At 41.6% G+C, this 17,500-nt stretch overlaps 1 protein-coding gene across 1 annotated transcript in view; it reads left to right on the top strand.

Annotated features, from left to right (window-relative positions):
• Window positions 1-17,500, top strand: part of LOC138981321 (amiloride-sensitive sodium channel subunit gamma-like) — a 58,989-nt gene that overhangs the window by 25,850 nt on the left and 15,639 nt on the right. The window contains exons 7-12 of the mRNA XM_070354204.1: window positions 1,994-2,136; window positions 7,562-7,665; window positions 8,383-8,546; window positions 15,168-15,384; window positions 16,080-16,158; window positions 16,727-16,784. Of these exons, the coding sequence (XP_070210305.1) occupies window positions 1,994-2,136; window positions 7,562-7,665; window positions 8,383-8,546; window positions 15,168-15,384; window positions 16,080-16,158; window positions 16,727-16,784 (765 nt within the window). The remainder of the gene's footprint in view (window positions 1-1,993; window positions 2,137-7,561; window positions 7,666-8,382; window positions 8,547-15,167; window positions 15,385-16,079; window positions 16,159-16,726; window positions 16,785-17,500) is intronic.

Below are 17,500 nucleotides of genomic sequence, written 5' to 3'. Positions count from 1 at the left end.
GATTTCAAGTGCGCGGCACTCTTTGTTAATCGGGAGTCACCTAATCTTAACTTCAAACTCTTTGTTAATCGGGAGTCATTTAACTTTAACTAAATTCCTTGTTAACCGGGAAAAGTAAACCTTAGCCGACTTCTTCGTTAATCGGAAGCCGGCCTTCATTTCTAACCGTAAGGATTTATTGTTTAGATCTGTTGTTTAATCATTCTTTGTGAACTAGGAACCTTGCAGTCTACACTAAATAGCTCCTTGTCAATCGGGAGTTCTGTTATAACGCTTGTATAAATTCCTTGCCAATCGGGAATCTGATAGTGATAGTATCTCATGCACTAAATAGCTCCTTGTTAATCGGGAGTTCTGTTATAAAGACTTTAAGTCTGAATAAGTTCCTTGTCAATCGGGAACCTGATAATCACCCCCCTTGTGTAAACGACAGTCAGCGACAGTACTGAGACACGACAGAGATAGTTGTGAAGTGACGAGTCTGCGTGAAAGTGACGATGTTTTGATTTCATGCACTTGTAGAATAAAAATGATGTTTTAAACTGTACAACCACGGTGTGGGCTACATTCGTTGCAAGAGAGAGGCCGTTGGCCGTATGATAGCTGAAAACTAGAGTCTACTGCATCGGGGATAAGAGAGGGAAACGGGAAATATTCTTACACTCAAAACAAAACACAACGCGAGGTCAAACAACATCACGAGTAAATAAGAAACATCCTGCACAATCCCCTGGCAGCCCCCGGTTTTAATCAAATCTGCCACACAAGTATTCAACACTCTGAACTGTAACCACCTCAATCTGGTATCAATGGTTGTTTTTACTACTTGTAATTTGTTGTGACCATTTCTCAATTGACGTTAATGGACCACTATTACAGACCAACTTCTAATACAAAATCTTTGAATCAAAATTTTAAATAAGTTTTACATGCACAAAAAATGCTGACCCTGTTACCGAAATAAATTCACACTACAGAGATGTTTTTGAGTCGCACTATTTTCACGGGAAAGGATGTGACTTTAAGGCAGATAAGACGAGGAGAGAGAGGAAAGAAGAGAAATCAAGAAGACAGACAAAATCACAGACAGACACAGAAAGACTCGCAGTCATGCAGAAATGGACAGGCCGAGGCAGACAGGCTTTTTGTTGTTTTCATACAAATCACTATGATTATGATGATTGTGCAAAAGAATAAAACACTGTTTAAACCAGACGGACAGAATCTGTTGTTTGGAGAGGGGGGGGGAGGGGGTTCAGACGGAGAGGAAGACACAGATTGACAGAGTGACAAACAGACAGAGGCAGGAGAGACATATTCAGACACGCAACACATACTGTAGTGGAGTATGCAAGGCCGTAGACTTCTTCTTCTGCGTTCGTGGGCTGAAACTCCCACGTACACTCGTGTTTTTTACACGAGTGGAATTTTACGTGTATGACCGTTTTTTACCCCGGCGCCATTTAGGCAGCCATACGCCGTTTTTGGAGGAAGCATGCTGGGTATTTTCGTGTTTCTATAACCTACCGAACTCTAACATGGATTACAGGATCTTTTTCGTGCGCACTTGGTCTTGTGCTTGCGTGTACACACGGGGGTGTTCGGACACCGAGGAGAGTCTGCACACAAAGTTGACTGAGAAATAAATCTCTCGCCGAACGTGGGGACGAACTCACGCTGACAGCGGCCAACTGGATACAAATCCAGCGCGCTACCGACTGAGCTACATCCCCGCCCCAGGCCGTAGACGAAAGAATACGGTGAAAATGGGGGGAAAAAAGCGACAGTAACAACAACGATGACAACCTTGGTGTTGGTGTTGGTGGTGATGATAATGGTGGCGACAACAAACAACAGCAACGATAACGATGACAGTACTGACAACGATAACGATGACAGTACTGACAACGATGGCTTCGTAACTGTTCGTTACTGAGTGTTACACAACAATCAAAATAAATATTCAAAACTTGTTTAAATCAATGTCTGGCAGACCCGAGGAACAGAGTACAAATCAGCCATGGCGTACGCTACGGTGGCGGCTAAACTGTCCGTTGGTGTTGTGAAGAAGGCTGGTCACCAGCTGACAGACTTTCTTCTCACCTGTCGCTACAATGGCTGGCAGTGCTCACCTAAGTAAGTACCCTGGATGCATGGCTCCCGGACACTCCTTTGAAGAGGTAATGAATAACTGTGTTTGTTGTTGGTGGTGGTGGTGGTGGGGTTGGTGTAGGGGTGTGGTTGTTGTTGTTGGTGGTGGTGGTTTTCTGTGTGAATGGTAGTGTGTGTGTGTGTGTGTGTGTGTGTGTGTGTGTGTGTGTGCATGTGTGTGTTTGAGGGCTTTTCTGTGTTTGTTGTGTTTTTGATGGGTTTTTGTTTGTTGTTTGTTGTTGTTGTTGTTGTTGTTGTTGTTGTTGTAGACAATTTAACGCCCCCCGCGCACAAAAACAGGAGGAGGGGGCAGTGTCACTCAGTGTCTCCCCGTATCCGCCGTCCTTGCTATCTGCTTGTCTGCATTTGTATGGTCTAATCAATGTGTGTGCATGGCGTAACTTCCGATTAATATGTTTAATGATTCAGTGGATAAACGCGCGTCAGCGCTTTTATATTTTTCCAACAAAGGCCGATTTCCAGCGGTTTTTGCAATGTTGATGCAATTTACTAATGTCTCTTGAAATATGTATTTGCTTCCATTTTCATTTTAGACGTGCAGTGAAGCGTCCGCGGTTTTGTCATGTCAAAGCATCTGAAAATATGTCAGTGTGTTTGTGGTTCAATAACAGACCTTTCTGTCAGTCTGTCTGTCTGTCTGTCTGTCTGTCTGTCTGTTTCTTTGTCTGACTGTTTTTCTAGCTGTGTGTGTGTGTGTCTCTCTCTCTCTCTCTCTCTCTCTCTCTCTCTCTCTCTCTCTCTCTCTCTCTCTCTCTCTCTCTCTCTCTCTCTCTCTCTCTCTCTCTCTCTCTCGATGTCTGAATGTAGCCTCGGCGATGACTGGTTTTTGGTGTTGATCTTTTAGTTTAATGCCGACAGATTGACTAAATGCTTTTACATCGCTTCGCGCGACTTGTTTTTATTTCATTTTTTCAGTTTGTTTATATTTACACAGGCGCATGTAGCTTTTTACAGGTAGGAAATAGTGCGAGCTGTGTCCCCTAGATATCGGCGAAGAGTAATTATCCTTGTAAAGTCTTCAAAATCGCTTTTTATATTTAGTCAAGTTTTGACTAAATATTTTAACATCGAGGGGGAATCGAAACGAGGGTCGTGGTGTATGTGCGTCTGTCTGTCTGTCTGTCTGTCTGTGTGTGTGTGTGTGTGTGTAGAGCGATTCAGACTAAACTACTGGACCGATCTTTATGAAATTTGACATGAGAGTTCCTGGGTATGAAATCCCCGAACGTTTTTTTCATTTTTTTGATAAATGTCTTTGATGACGTCATATCCGGCTTTTCGTGAAAGTTGAGGCGGCACTGTCACGCCCTCATTTTTCAACCAAATTGGTTGAAATTTTGGTCAAGTAATCTTCGACGAAGCCCGGACTTCGGTATTGCATTTCAGCTTGGTGGCTTAAAAATTAATTAATGACTTTGGTCATTAAAAATCTGAAAATTGTAAAAAAAAATAAAAATTTTCAAAACGATCCAAATTTACGTTTATCTTATTCTCCATCATTTGCTGATTCCAAAAACATATAAATATGTTATATTCGGATTAAAAACAAGCTCTGAAAATTAAATATATAAAAATTATTATCAAAATTAAATTGTCCAAATCAATTTAAAAACACTTTCATCTTATTCCTTGTCGGTTCCTGATTCCAAAAACATATAGATATGATATGTTTGGATTAAAAACACGCTCAGAAAGTTAAAACAAAGAGAGGTACAGAAAAGCGTGCTATCCTTCTTAGCGCAACTACTACCCCGCTCTTCTTGTCAATTTCACTGCCTTTGCCATGAGCGGTGGACTGACGATGCTACGAGTATACGGTCTTGCTGAAAAATGGCAGCTACTTGACTAAATATTGTATTTTCGCCTTACGCGACTTGTTGTTATTGGTAGTGCCAGGTCGGGAGGAAAAATACAAGTAGGTTCATTCGCGGAATCGAAAACAATGATTTTGAGTGTTGGCCAAATCCTTCTTCCATCACAATGTTGCAGATGTTGGTTGACACAAAATGACACGGGAGAGAAAAACAACAGTCGTGGGTAAATGTCAGACTAATGCACTGTCTCACATTTCACGTTACCAGGCCATACCTGGCAAACAGAGATGTTGTGATATCATTATTCGTGTCCAGTGGCAACCACTGACAAAATTAATGTATTTGTTATGCTCCAATTCCTAACCTCAAGAGAGAGGTTTCGTGCCGACAGACTAACACCTCTAGCTCATCGTGACAGCACAATTTACGCACTTCAGTGACAGTTAACATCAGCCGGAGCCTCGTTTCATCGTTTGATTCCGTTCAATAATTCATCCCTTGAGTGTAAAGGGAAAGCACTCCGCGCGCAAACCACGCCATCCGCAGACGTCAGTTTCTTTTCAAGGCGGTTCCCATGAGATTTTAGTTGTTTTCTCTCGACTCGTGTGGAAATGTTGGGTTTCTTTCACGTGAGGGGCTAAAATAGCGGCGATTAATCTCCAGAGACTTCTAGAATGCTGATCTAGAACACTGGTTGTTTGAACGCTCTGATTCCATGGTCCACTTCAGCTGTAAAACATGTTTTTTCTTTTTTCTTGTTTTTTTGCTGAGTGATTGATCTCTCTCTCTCTCTCTCTCTCTCTCTCTCTCTCTCTCTCTCTCTCTCTCTCTCTCTCTCTCTCTCTCTCTCTCTCTCTCTAGCTTTCCCTTCTCTCTCTCTCTCTTTCTCTCTCTCTCTTTCTCTCTCTCTCTCTCTCTCTCTCTCTCTCTCTCTCTCTCTCTCTCTCTCTCTCTCTCTCTCTCTCTCTCTCTCTTTAAAGGCAGAATTTGTATTCCAATATTGGGTATTGGGTTGCGGAAAGTAGTTCAAAGTTTGCCTCACCTTTTTCTAATGAAATTGTAACAATCTACTGAATGCCAAATACCGGTTTGTTGTAATATACATATAACATTATTATAAACAAGAATGGTTAGGTAATGGAACGTTTATTTTTTGACAAATCAAAATATTTACCAGTACATCGATCCAATGGTATTTATAGTGGACAGATAAATAAACAATTATTGAGATGAACGAAATTTATGTGATAATGGGTTTTTTCCGATCTCTGGCAATTGCACTCTGTTTTTAGGTTACAACATGATTAGCATGACCCGTTATCACGTAACGTTTATTTATTGAAATTTGAATGATAGCACGTTCAAACACTAATTGCAAAGTATTGCTCTAATGTACAGAGTGATCCCCAAAAAATGCAACCCTCGAAAATGCTCATAACTTCTACATCTGTTTACCGAATCACTATAAATTTGAATGACATAAACTTCAGGCTATGGGTGACTCTTCCATAAAGTGGCGATTTTGTACTTGAAATGTTCCGACTTTGGTGCAAATTAAAAAAAAAGTTGCCAAATTCGGCAATCGACTCAACAGAACGGTATTTGACATTGAGCGGTAGCAATTCTTATTTAAACCCTCCAGACTTTTACCTTTTGGATTATCTGAATGTGTGAGTATACACAAACACCCCCTTTCACCCTCTAGATCATCGGTGACCTGAAGAAAAAAGTTACAGCTATGTTCAGGGTAATCCCCAGACAGGAAAGCTTTCGTGCAAATGACAAGTTCGGAGGTGTAATTTGGAACACATTTTGGAGAAACGGTAAATGTCTGACCATTTTACCTACAGAATCGAAACTTTGTAGAATGGTCGTGGACGAACTGAAGTTCATGCACAAACAACTATGAACATATTTGCTAAGCTCAAATGACTGGAAAAATTAACCACTTCGTTGTAAAGTTACACTTGCGCAATGTCGCGCACAATTCATCAATGACAAAAACGCATTCATCCATGGGAAATGCCTTGATCCTGCGATTAATTGCTGTACTCCAGTCACTGATTGTCTAATGTTGATTATGGTACACTATGTAATTCGAATTACTCCAAAGGTAACAATCTGGAGAGCGTAAATTGGGTTAGTTTGGCCGGCTACCGCTCAATTTCAAACCTCGTACTGTTGAGTCGATCCCCGAATTTGGCAACTTATTTTGAAGGTGCACAAAAGTCAGACCCTTTGAGATATAAAACTGTCACTTTGTGGTAGGGTCATGCATTGGCTGAAGTTTAAGATATGAAGTGATTCGATTAACCGATGTAGAAGTTATTAGCATTTTTGAGTGTTGCATTTTTTTGGGGGGGGGGTCACCGCGGTATGGGAGCATCTCGTTACTCCCCCATATCGTTACTCCCCCGACTCGTTACTCCCCCGGCTTGTTACTAACCCTAACCCTAACCCTAACCCTAAGGGGGAGTAACGAGCCGGGGGAGTAACGAGCTGATCCCCCCGGTATGATGTGTGCATTACCAAACCCCAATCAGAGCGGGATCAGATTTTAATTTTGCGAAGAATATATTTTTGAATTATGAACACGAAAATAAAGTTAAAAGCGTGCTTCGTCGCTTTCTAACCTTTCTTGGTGACATCAGCTTCAGGTTTTGTGCAAAGAGGAAACCACATCTGAAAGCCTTTAATGACTGCAAACCAACCATTATCAGAGGCGAAAGAAACAACAAGATGCTAAACGTTCAAAATCATCATCATCATCATCATCATCATCATCATCATCATCATCATCATCATCATCATCATCATCATCATCATCATCATCATCATCATCATCATCATCATCATCATCATCACCATCATCATCATCATCATCATAAGTCCTCTGACTGGGACAGTTGACGGGGGGGGGGGGGGGGGGGTGGTGTGAGGGCAGAAAAGGCAGAAACCCTTCTCGAGAATGTTCTTTTGGGGGCCGTCGACAAAAGATCAAGGAAGCTCATCTGTGTCCATTCTTTAACGTTGTCGGACCAGCTCTTCCGCTGTCTCCCACGATTCGTTCTTCTTTGAAATTGCACAAAAGTCAGACCCTTTAAGATATAAAACTGTCACTTTGTGAAAGGGTCATGCATTGGCTGAAGTTTAAAATATGAAGTGATTCGATTAACCGATGTTATGATCTGTATGATGGTTTGGAGAAGGATGGTTTTGTGACGTGGCCGAACCACACCAACTTCCGACGATTGACGATTGCCAGCATGCAGAGGTTCTTGGGGGCCCACAATGTTAAAACGACAGAAATTTAAACAATGCTTGACAATGCTTTGAAGTCTCATCGACATGTAATATCCCTGATCAACGTTTATGCGAAAAGTGTGGTAAGAAACAAAAATCGATTTGCATTTCAGGGCATAGAAAGTTCGGACATAAAATGACACGGGTGTGAATATTTCATCTGAGGTACAAGAAAGTGGTACAATATTTTTTTGTATCAAGTTTATTTCTTGTTGATTACCACTCCTAGATCCTACGTGGTCTTATGACTACATTACCATTCTCTGTTTCAGGAACTTCACTTATTTCCACAGCCACAAATTCGGCAACTGCTTCACTTTCAACGACCACACATTTGATCAGGATCTAAAAACGAAGTTTGCTGGACCAGAATATGGTAAGTATGAAACTGCGTGAGAAGAACGCCTCATTTCATGCTGGGTCATTTGGATATGCCTGTATACATTTGTTAATGTTTCTATATGTTTAAACAAAATAATATGTTTCTATAGGAAATATCACAAACGAAGACCGGGGATGGTTTTAACTGAAAAATATTCTCACAAGTTCGAGGGGGATTAGGATTAAGTAAACGCCAACGAGAGAGCTGAAATGAGAAAAATATAAGCCAATATCTATCTTAGGTAAATTTAGGTACGTACAAATTAATGTAAGAAAGAAAACCAGAAGAAAATGTTTCGACATTCCTCGAGCAGTTAGCACAAACTTTTGTGATTGGCACTATTAAACTGTGAGTGACAAACGTAGAACTGTGCAACGCGGCCTGCACAAGTTGTAGAATGTAACACACACACACACACACACACACACACACACACACACACACACACACACACACACACACACACACACACACACACACACACACACACACAAAGAAATAAAAAGTTCAGAGGAAAATAGCTGGTTGTAGTCTTGTTGTGTGTGTGCGCGTGTGTGTATGTGTGTTTTAATGTTGCCAAAAGAATAAAAGCCGCAGTCTGGTCATATTTTCTTCAAATACGAAACAGGTTAATCTGATCAGCATATTTGCAAGAATGCTTATCTTCCAAATCGTTCGATACAAATTCTTGAAACGTATCTCCCTGTGCAGGCCTGACTTTGGAAATGTACATTCAGCAAGATGAGTATGTACCCGCATTGGCAGCAGAGGCCGGGGTACGGGTAATGATCCACCCCAAAGGCAGGATGCCCTTTCCTGAAGATGAGGGTATGTCCATCCCTCCAGAACACTCTACCTCCATCAGCATCCGAAAGGTAACTGTTTTCCAAATGCGCTATGCTGTGTACATAAAAAGGAAAGACAGATGAATATTCTGCATGCTTGTCAAAACTGATAACTTGTGCCTTGCCGTTTTTGGTTCCATATGTCGCTTTTTTTCAAACTTTTTTCTTAAACCTAAATTTCCTCATTTGGGATCCATTTTCTTAGTGCGGGGTGACGAAGCCACCCCCACCCCCTCCCATCAAATACCTCTTTATGCTCTTAAAGGCAAATGCAGCCAATACACCGATTAACAGTTCCGCGGCCATTTTAGATTCGCACATGCGCACATCTTTTTTTTACGAGCACTGTTGCTACTTCTTCCTGTTCCAATTTTCTTTTTTTTATAGAAAATGCGCATCCGCAGATCGTTTTTTCAAGAGTTTTATTTTCTTCTTCCTGTTCCAGTTAATTTGAGAAAGCGTAGATTCAGTCGGCAGAAAGTGCAATTTTGTAGCCTTCCAGCCCTGAAGTTGCTTTTGAGTGTTCGAAGAAAGAGTGTAAAGGTTTTAAGGATTACATCGGGCACACAAACACGCGATTTTCTTTTTTTTTCCCCTTTGATTTGAACACGTGCGCAGATCGTTTTTGCGAATGTATTTGTACTTCTTCCTCTTCCGCTTTGCACTTCTTCCTCTTCCGCTTTCCTTCTTTGTTCCATGTAAACGCCGAAACTGTTAACTGGTGTATCTGCTTCATATACCTTTAGACTAGTAGACATAACCAAGCTAAGAAAATGTCACTCTCGCGGAAAATCGGAAGTCCCAAAAACAGGGAGACAAAATACTTTCACCTTGTGCAGTTAGGCAGTTCGAACGTGTCTTTTGCGTTGTTTTTGGTGTTAAAAACTGACCTACAATTAAAGAGCAGACATCGGCCTCGAGGTGCACCGCAATTTTGAAGAATTCGTAGCCTTTTCTTATTGAATATTTTTTCTGCAAAAAATATTCAGGATCATCAAGACTTTAAAAAAAAGGTGCGCCCTGTTAAAAATATAATTTCTTGGTGGTTCGTTCGTTACTTTTACCTTCCTGGTCACTTACATTAGCACCAGAGTGTGCAAAAGACTCCAAAATGCAGATGAACCACACCAACCTCGCTACTTTGGAGCCATTTTGAGCGATCTCAGTCACTATCTATTTTCTGATCAAATGGTTACGTAAACTCATGACGTCCAAAGATGTTCGAATTTGTTTTCGCAACAAAGTTCATCAAGTGGTTTTACAAACAAAGAAAATGTCTTAATTCGCTGAATAACAATGGGTTCTTTCATACGTTAGATCGGGGAAGCCATTATCTAGCATCATACAGAATTGTTCATAAACCCACAAATACAATGACTTTCAGCAATTTGTCAACATTAAAAATCGAGAAAACTAGACACTTTTAACGAAATTCGGTGCACAAAACTGTTTTCCTGATCACGAATCAATGTGTGAAACTTTCTTTACAACTTTCTTTCATGAAGTGTACGTATTTTTCTAGCAATAGGCGTGTCCCCTGTTTTAAGCGAACACTGTTTTCGTGGTGCATTCTGTTTAAAAAAATAAAAAATAAAAAATACACAGCGGCGATAATTTCTCTTTATTTGAATGAATTTCAACTTCAAAAAGATTGTTTAAGAGTGCAGATTTAAAATAATCAGTGCATGAAGTATTTGAAAAAAAACAGACGGTTATACCTACCTTTAGGTACCAAGCCTTGTGCAATTGTGTGGATTGTGTGTAGGAGCATCTACAGTGTACAAAGATATTTGACCGATTCGTTCTTATTGAGTATCTTTATGAAAATGTTGATTTTGATTGTTGTATAATTCTGCATTTTAATCGTTATACCTGCATGTGTGTCCCCGTGAGAAGTGCCATGTGGCACTGAAAGACACTTTTCAATCTTTATGAACATAGACATAAAATCAGTCTTATCTTATCTTATCTTATCATGTTTTGTTTTTTGTTTTCCTCTCTTTTCTCATCTCATCCCATCTCATCTCATCTCATCTCATCTCACTTCATATCATCTCAAACTATCTTCTGTTCTCTTCATTTCTCTTTTCTTCTCTCATCTTCTCTCATCTTATCTTTCCTCTTCTCTTCTCTCATTTTCTCTCATATTTTCTTCTCTTCTCTAATCTCCTTTTCTCCCATCTTATCGTTCCTCTTCTCTTCTCTTCTTTCATCTTCTCTCGTCTTGTCTTCTCTTCTCTTCATTTCTTTTCTCTTCTCTTCTCTTCTCTTCTCTTCTCTTCTCTTCTCTTCTTCTCTTCTCTCATCTTATCTTTCCTCTTTTCTTCTCTCATTTTCTCTCATCTTGTCTTCTCTTCTCTTCTCTTTTCCTCTTCTCTTCTCTCATTTTCTCTCATCTTGTCTTATCTCTTCTCTTCTCTTCTCTTCTCTCATCTTATCTTTCCTCTTCTCTTCTCTCATTTTCTCTCATCTTGTCTTCTCTTCTCTTCTCTTCTCTTCTCTTCTCTTCTCTTCTCTTCTCTCATCTTATCTTTCCTCTTCTCTTCTCTCATCTTGTCTTCTCTTCTTCTCTTCTCTCATCTTATCTTTCCTCTTCTCTTCTCTCATTTTCTCTCATCTTGTCTTCTCTTCTCTTCTCTTCACTTCTCTTCTCTTCTCTCATCTTATCTTTCCTCTTCTTTTCTCTCATCTTGTCTTCTCTTCTTTTCTCTTCTTTTCTCTTCTCTTCTCTCATCTTATCTTTCCTCTTCTCTTCTCTCATTTTCTCTCGTCTTGTCTTGTCTTCTCTTTTCTTCTCTCATCTTATCTTTCCTCTTCTCTTCTCTTCTCTCATCTTGTCTTCTCTTCTCTTCTCTTCACTTCTCTTCTCTTCTCTCATCTTATCTTTCCTCTTCTCTTCTTCTCTTCTCTTCTCTTCTCTTCTCTTCTCTTCTCTCCCCTTCTCTTCTCTTCTCTTCTCTTCTCTCCCCTTCTCTTCTCTCCCCTTCTCTTCTCTTCTCTTCTCTCCCCTTCTCTTCATCCCCTTCTCTTCTCTTCTCTTCTCTCTCCTTCTCTTTTCTTCTATCCCCTTCTCTTCTCTTCATTTCTCTTCTCTTCTCTTCTCTTGTCTTCTCTTCTCTCCCCTTCTCTTCTCTCCCCTTCTCTTCTCTTCTCTTCTCTTCTCTTCTCTTCTCTCCCCTTCTCTTCTCTTCTCTCTTCTCTTTTCTTCTCTTCTCTTTTCTCCTCTCTTCTCTTTTCTCCTCTCTTCTCTTTTCTCCTCTCTTCTCTTTTCTCCTCTCTTCTCTTTTCTTCTCTCTTCTCTCCCCTTCTCTTCTCTTCTCTCCCCTTCTCTTCTCTACTCTTCTCTTCTCTCCCCTTCTCTCCCCTTCTCTTCTCTTCTCTTCTCTTCTCTCCCCTTCTCTTCTCTTCTCTTCTCTCCCCTTCTCTTCTCTTCTCTCCCCTTCTCTTCTCTTCTCTTCTCTTTTCTCTTCTCTTCTCTTTTCTCCTCTCTTCTCTTTTCTTCTCTCTTCTCTTTTCTCTTCTCTTCTCTTTTCTCTTCTCTTCTCTTTTCTTCTCTCTTCTCTTTTCTTCTCTCTTCTCTTTTCTTCTCTCTTCTCTTTTCTCTTCTCTTCTCTTTTCTTCTCTCTTCTCTTTTCTCTTCTCTTCTCTTTTCTCCTCTCTTCTCTTTTCTCCTCTCTTCTCTTTTCTCTTCTCTTCTCTTCTCTTCTCTTCTCTTCTCTTCTCTTCTCTTCTCTTCTCTTCTCTTTTCTTCTCTTCTCTCCCCTTCTCTTCTCTTCTCTTCTCTCCCCTTCTCTCCCCTTCTCTTCTCTTCTCTTCTCTCCCCTTCTCTTTTCTTCTCTTCTCTCCCCTTCTCTTCTCTTCTCTTCTCTTCTCTCCCCTCTCTTCTCTTCTCTTCTCTTCTCTCCCCTTCTCTTCTCTTCTCTTCTCTTCTCTCCCCTTCTCTTCTCTTCTCTTCTCTTCTCTCCCCTTCTCTTCTCTTCTCTTCTCTTCTCTTCTCTCCCCTTCTCTTCTCTTCTCTTCTCTTCTCTTCTCTTCTCTTCTCTTCTCTTCTCTTCTCTTCTCTTCTCTTCTCTCCCCTTCTCTTCTCTTCTCTTTTCTCCCCTTCTCTTCATTTCTCTTCTCTTCTCTCCCCTTCTCTTCTCTTCTCTCCCCTTCTCTTCTCTTCTCTCCCCTTCTCTTCTATTCTCTTCTCTTCTCTCCCCTTCTCTTCTCTTCTCTTCTCTTCTCTCCCCTTCTCTTCTCTTCTCTTCTCTTCTCTCCCCTTCTCTTCTCTTCTCTCCCCTTCTCTTCTCTTCTCTCCCCTTCTCTTCTCTTCTCTTCTCTTCTCTCCCCTTCTCTTCTCTTCTTTTCTCTTCTCTTCTCTTCTCTTCTCTCCCCTTCTCTTCTCTTCTCTTCTCTTCTCTTCTCTCCTCTTCTCTTCTCTCCCCTTCTCTTTTCTTCTCTTCTCTTCTCTTCTCTCCCCTTCTCTTCTCTTCTCTTCTCTCCCCTTCTCTTCTCTTCTCTCCCCTTCTCTTCTCTTCTCTCCCCTTCTCTTCTCTTCTATTCTCTTCTCTCCCCTTCTCTTCTCTTCTCTTCTCTTCTCTCATCTTGTCTTCTCTTCTCTTCTCTCTCTTCTCTTCTCTTCTCTTCTCTTCTCTTCTCTTCTCTTCTCTTCTCTTCTCTCCTCTTCTCTTCTCTCTCCTTCTCTTCTCTTCTCTCCCCTTCTCTTCATTTCTCTTCTCTTCTCTTCTCTTCTCTTCTCTCCCCTTCTCTTCTCTTCTCTTCTATTCTCTTCTCTTCTCCCCCCTTCTCTTCTCTTCTCTTCTCTCCCCTTCTCTTTTCTTCTCTTGTCTTCTCTTCTCTTCTCTTCTCTTCTCTTCTCTCCCCTTCTCTTCTATTCTCTTCTCTTCTCTCCCCTTCTCTTCTCTTCTTTTCTCTCCCCTTCTCTTTTCTTCTCTTCTCTTCTCTTCTCTTCTCTTCTCTCCCCTTCTCTTTTCTTCTCTTGTCTTCTCTTCTCTTCTCTTCTCTTCTCTTCTCTCCCCTTCTCTTCTATTCTCTTCTCTTCTCTCCCCTTCTCTTCTCTTCTCTCCCCTTCTCTTTTCTTCTCTTCTCTTCTCTTCTCTTCTCTTCTCTCCCCTTCTCTTCTCTTCTCTTCTCTTCTCTCCCCTTCTCTTCTCTTCTCTTCTCTCCCCTTCTCTTCTCTTCTCTTCTCTTCTCTCCCCTTCTCTTCTCTTCTCTCCCCTTCTCTTCTCTTCTCTCCCCTTCTCTTCTCTTCTCTTCTCTTCTCTCCCCTCCCCTTCTCTTCTCTTCTCTTCTCTCCCCTTCTCTTCTCTTCTCTTCTCTCCCCTTCTCTTCTCTTCTCTCCCCTTCTCTTCTCTTCTCTTCTCTCCCCTTCTCTTCTATTCTCTTCTCTTCTCTCCCCTTCTCTTCTCTTCTCTCCCCTTCTCTTCTCTTCTCTTCTCTCCCCTTCTCTTCTCTTCTCTCCCCTTCTCTTCTCTTCTCTTCTCTTCTCTTCTCTCCCCTTCTCTTCTCTTCTCTTGTCTTCTCTTCTCTCCCCTTCTCTTCTCTTCTCTCCCCTTCTCTTCTCTTCTCTTCTCTCCCCTTCTCTTCTCTTCTCTCCCCTTCTCTTCTCTTCTCTCCCCTTCTCTTCTCTTCTCTCCCCTTCTCTTCTCTTCTCTTCTCTCCCCTTCTCTTCTCTTCTCTCCCCTTCTCTTCTCTTCTCTCCCCTTCTCTTCTCTTCTCTTCTCTCCCCTTCTCTTCTCTTCTCTCTCCTTCTCTTCTCTTCTCTCTCCTTCTCTTCTCTTCTCTTCTCTCCCCTTCTCGTCTCTTCTCTCCCCTTCTCTTCTCTTCTCTCTCCTTCTCTTCTCTTCTCTCCCCTTCTCTTCTCTTCTCTTCTCTTCTCTCCCCTTCTCTTCTCTTCTCTCTCCTTCTCTTCTCTTCTCTTCTCTTGTCTTCTCTTCTCTCCCCTTCTCTTCTCTTCTCTTCTCTTCTCTTCTCTTCTCTCCCCTTCTCTTCTCTTCTCTCCCCTTCTCTTCTCTTCTCTTCTCTCCCCTTCTCTTCTCTTCTCTTCTATTCTCTTCTCTTCTCCCCCCTTCTCTTCTCTTCTCTTCTCTCCCCTTCTCTTTTCTTCTCTTGTCTTCTCTTCTCTTCTCTTCTCTTCTCTTCTCTTCTCTCCCCTTCTCTTCTATTCTCTTCTCTTCTCTCCCCTTCTCTTCTCTTCTCTCCCCTTCTCTTCTCTTCTCTTCTCTTCTCTTCTCTTCTCTTCTCTCCCCTTCTCTTCTCTTCTCTTCTCTTCTCTCCCCTTCTCTTCTCTTCTCTTCTCTCCCCTTCTCTTCTCTTCTCTTCTCTTCTCTCCCCTTCTCTTCTCTTCTCTCTCCTTCTCTTCTCTTCTCTTCTCTTCTCTTCTCTTCTCTTCTCTTCTCTCCCCTCCCCTTCTCTTCTCTTCTCTTCTCTCCCCTTCTCTTCTCTTCTCTTCTCTCCCCTTCTCTTCTCTTCTCTCCCCTTCTCTTCTCTTCTCTTCTCTTCTCTTCTCTTCTCTTCTCTTCTCTCCCCTTCTCTTCTCTTCTCTCCCCTTCTCTTCTCTTCTCTTCTCTTCTCTTCTCTCCCCTTCTCTTTTCTTCTCTTCTCTTCTCTTCTCTTCTCTTCTCAACTTATCATGTGATGTTTATGCAGAGAGAGATCATTCGGCTGGAGCCGCCGCACGGAACATGCGACTACAGGGGTAGCACAACAGATCTGTACACGAAGAACTACAACACCACGTACAGCAAGCTGTCGTGCCTCAAGTCCTGCTACCAGACCATCGTCAACCGCTACTGCAACTGTTCCTGGCCCATGTATTACATCTCCGACACAACCAATGTTTGCAACTTGACTGATCACACCGTTGGTGAATAGTGGTTATTTCTTTGTAGGTTGCTTGTTGCATTATTTCTTTGCCATTCTGTCTACATTGCAACTGTTCTTTAGCCATGTTTTACACCTTGGACAGAAACGATATTTGTAATATGACAGAAGATGGCGTTGGTAAGTAGTGGTTATTGCTTTTTAGGTCGTCTGTGTCATTATTTATTTGCCATTTCGTCTTCATTGCAACGTTCTGTTCCTTGGCCATGTATTACATCTCGGACAGAACCAATGTTTGCATCATGACAGAAGACGGCGTCAGTGAGTCTTGATTTTTAGTTTATATGTCGTCTGTTTATCCCTTTGTGGGTCGGGTGGGGGTGGTGGTGATGGTGTTAGTGTGGTGTTGTATCTCGGACAGGACCAATGTTTGCAACTTGACTAAATATGGCGTTAGTGAGTAGTGGTTATTGGTTTATAGGTCGTCTTGTTTCCTTATTTATTTGACATTTCGTCTTCATTTTCAACGAGAATGAGGTGTGTTGTAGTTTTGCTCAAGCTTAGTTTTTAAAGAGCACCAGGATCATGTATTTTTGTGTGAGAAAGAATTGGAGCAACGATGTGGCAGCAATAGACTGCTTCGTGTACACGCTCTGAACATTGCTTTGCAGATATATGTACGACTGGCCAGTGTAATGTTGTATCCTTCATGTAAACGTTCTGAACATTGCTTTACAGACACGTGCACGGCTGGCCTGACTAGCGCTGTACCCGACGAGTATGCAACGTGCGATGCTTTATGCCCTCAACCCTGCAAGTAAGTTACTCACTTTTTGTATATCCCCTCCTCCGTAAGCGGCGTATGGCTGCCTAAATGGCGGGGTAAAAACGGTCATACACGTAAAATATGCTGAGGACACATTGTAGCATCTAATGTGTAAGTTGTGCTTGAACTGTAGCGGATCGAAACTAAGTTCGACAAGACTACTAAATGTATGTGACTTTGCTGACCCCGGAATAAATCGCAAATTGACAGAGCAACCTACAGGGGTTTGTCCTGACCACCAAAAGGCCAGGGTTTGTTCAATAACTGTTGTGACATTATGCGGTTCAAAAAACAATCTCTTTGTAACTAAAGAACACAGCAAATTTGCTTTACTATCATTTACTTTGTACAGCTTTCGCAGGTCCACTTAAAAATGCATTTAAAGCGTCTCACCAACAGTAAGACACCACAAACTATTAGATAATTAATCCTTGCCATGATAAATAAATTGAACTGTCTGGTGCTAGGTACATCTAGTTGCGTTCGTCGATATATTCAAGTTTACAGTTTGCCATCTTCTACAATGTAACATCTATAATGACTTTTTTCTCTCTTTCAGCGAAGTGGAGTATGACATGTTGTCGTCTTCAGCTGCCTGGCCGTCTGAAAAATATGAGGTATGACATCCCTGTGTCAGTAGTGTGCGAGTGTTGTTGCATGTACATTTGTGTGCGTGAGATCCTAGATTTGTGCGAAGTGAGCGATGTCTGTGAATAATATTGTCAGTATGTTTACGAGGTGATCATATGTCTTTATTTGTTTTACAACAATGCGATGGTCATATTTCACTCAGGAAGCACAACTGACGCGTTTCTCAGTCGGTAGCGCGTTGGCTTTGAATCCAGTTCGTCACTATCGAAGTGTGTTCAAACCCACGTGCGGTGAGGTATTTATTTACTACAGTCAACTTTATACCGACTCTCTGTGGTGTCGAAACCTCCCCGGGTGCGCACGACAAAGATCCAAGCTCAAAACAAAAGTCTTAAGACTTGAAACACGAGCACGTGCATGCAGGAAAACGAACACAAATGTGTGTAGCGTTGTGTTGTGTGGCAGCTCGCTTTTCCCAAGCAAAAAGAAGCCGCATTTAAAGGGGAACCTAACAGGACAACAAGAAATTACATTGCCTTGGTAAATGTAGTTTTCAAGTTGGACATCCGCACATAACGAAAAACTTGTGAGGATGTCAGGTCAGTTGACTCGATGTAACTTTCAAGTTTGTTTTAATTGTACCTCATTTCTCAGTAAAAAAAAGGTTTTGATACTGTTTGTTTCAGAAATATCTTATAGATAAGCTGAAGCAGAGCAACTACCTTCTGATGGACGGGAAAGT

Source organism: Littorina saxatilis, linkage group LG1 (genome assembly GCF_037325665.1).
Source record: "Littorina saxatilis isolate snail1 linkage group LG1, US_GU_Lsax_2.0, whole genome shotgun sequence".
Taxonomy (NCBI): domain Eukaryota; kingdom Metazoa; phylum Mollusca; class Gastropoda; order Littorinimorpha; family Littorinidae; genus Littorina; species Littorina saxatilis.
The sequence above is the reverse complement of the archived record's forward strand: the minus strand, read 5'-3'. Positions and strand labels throughout refer to the sequence as shown.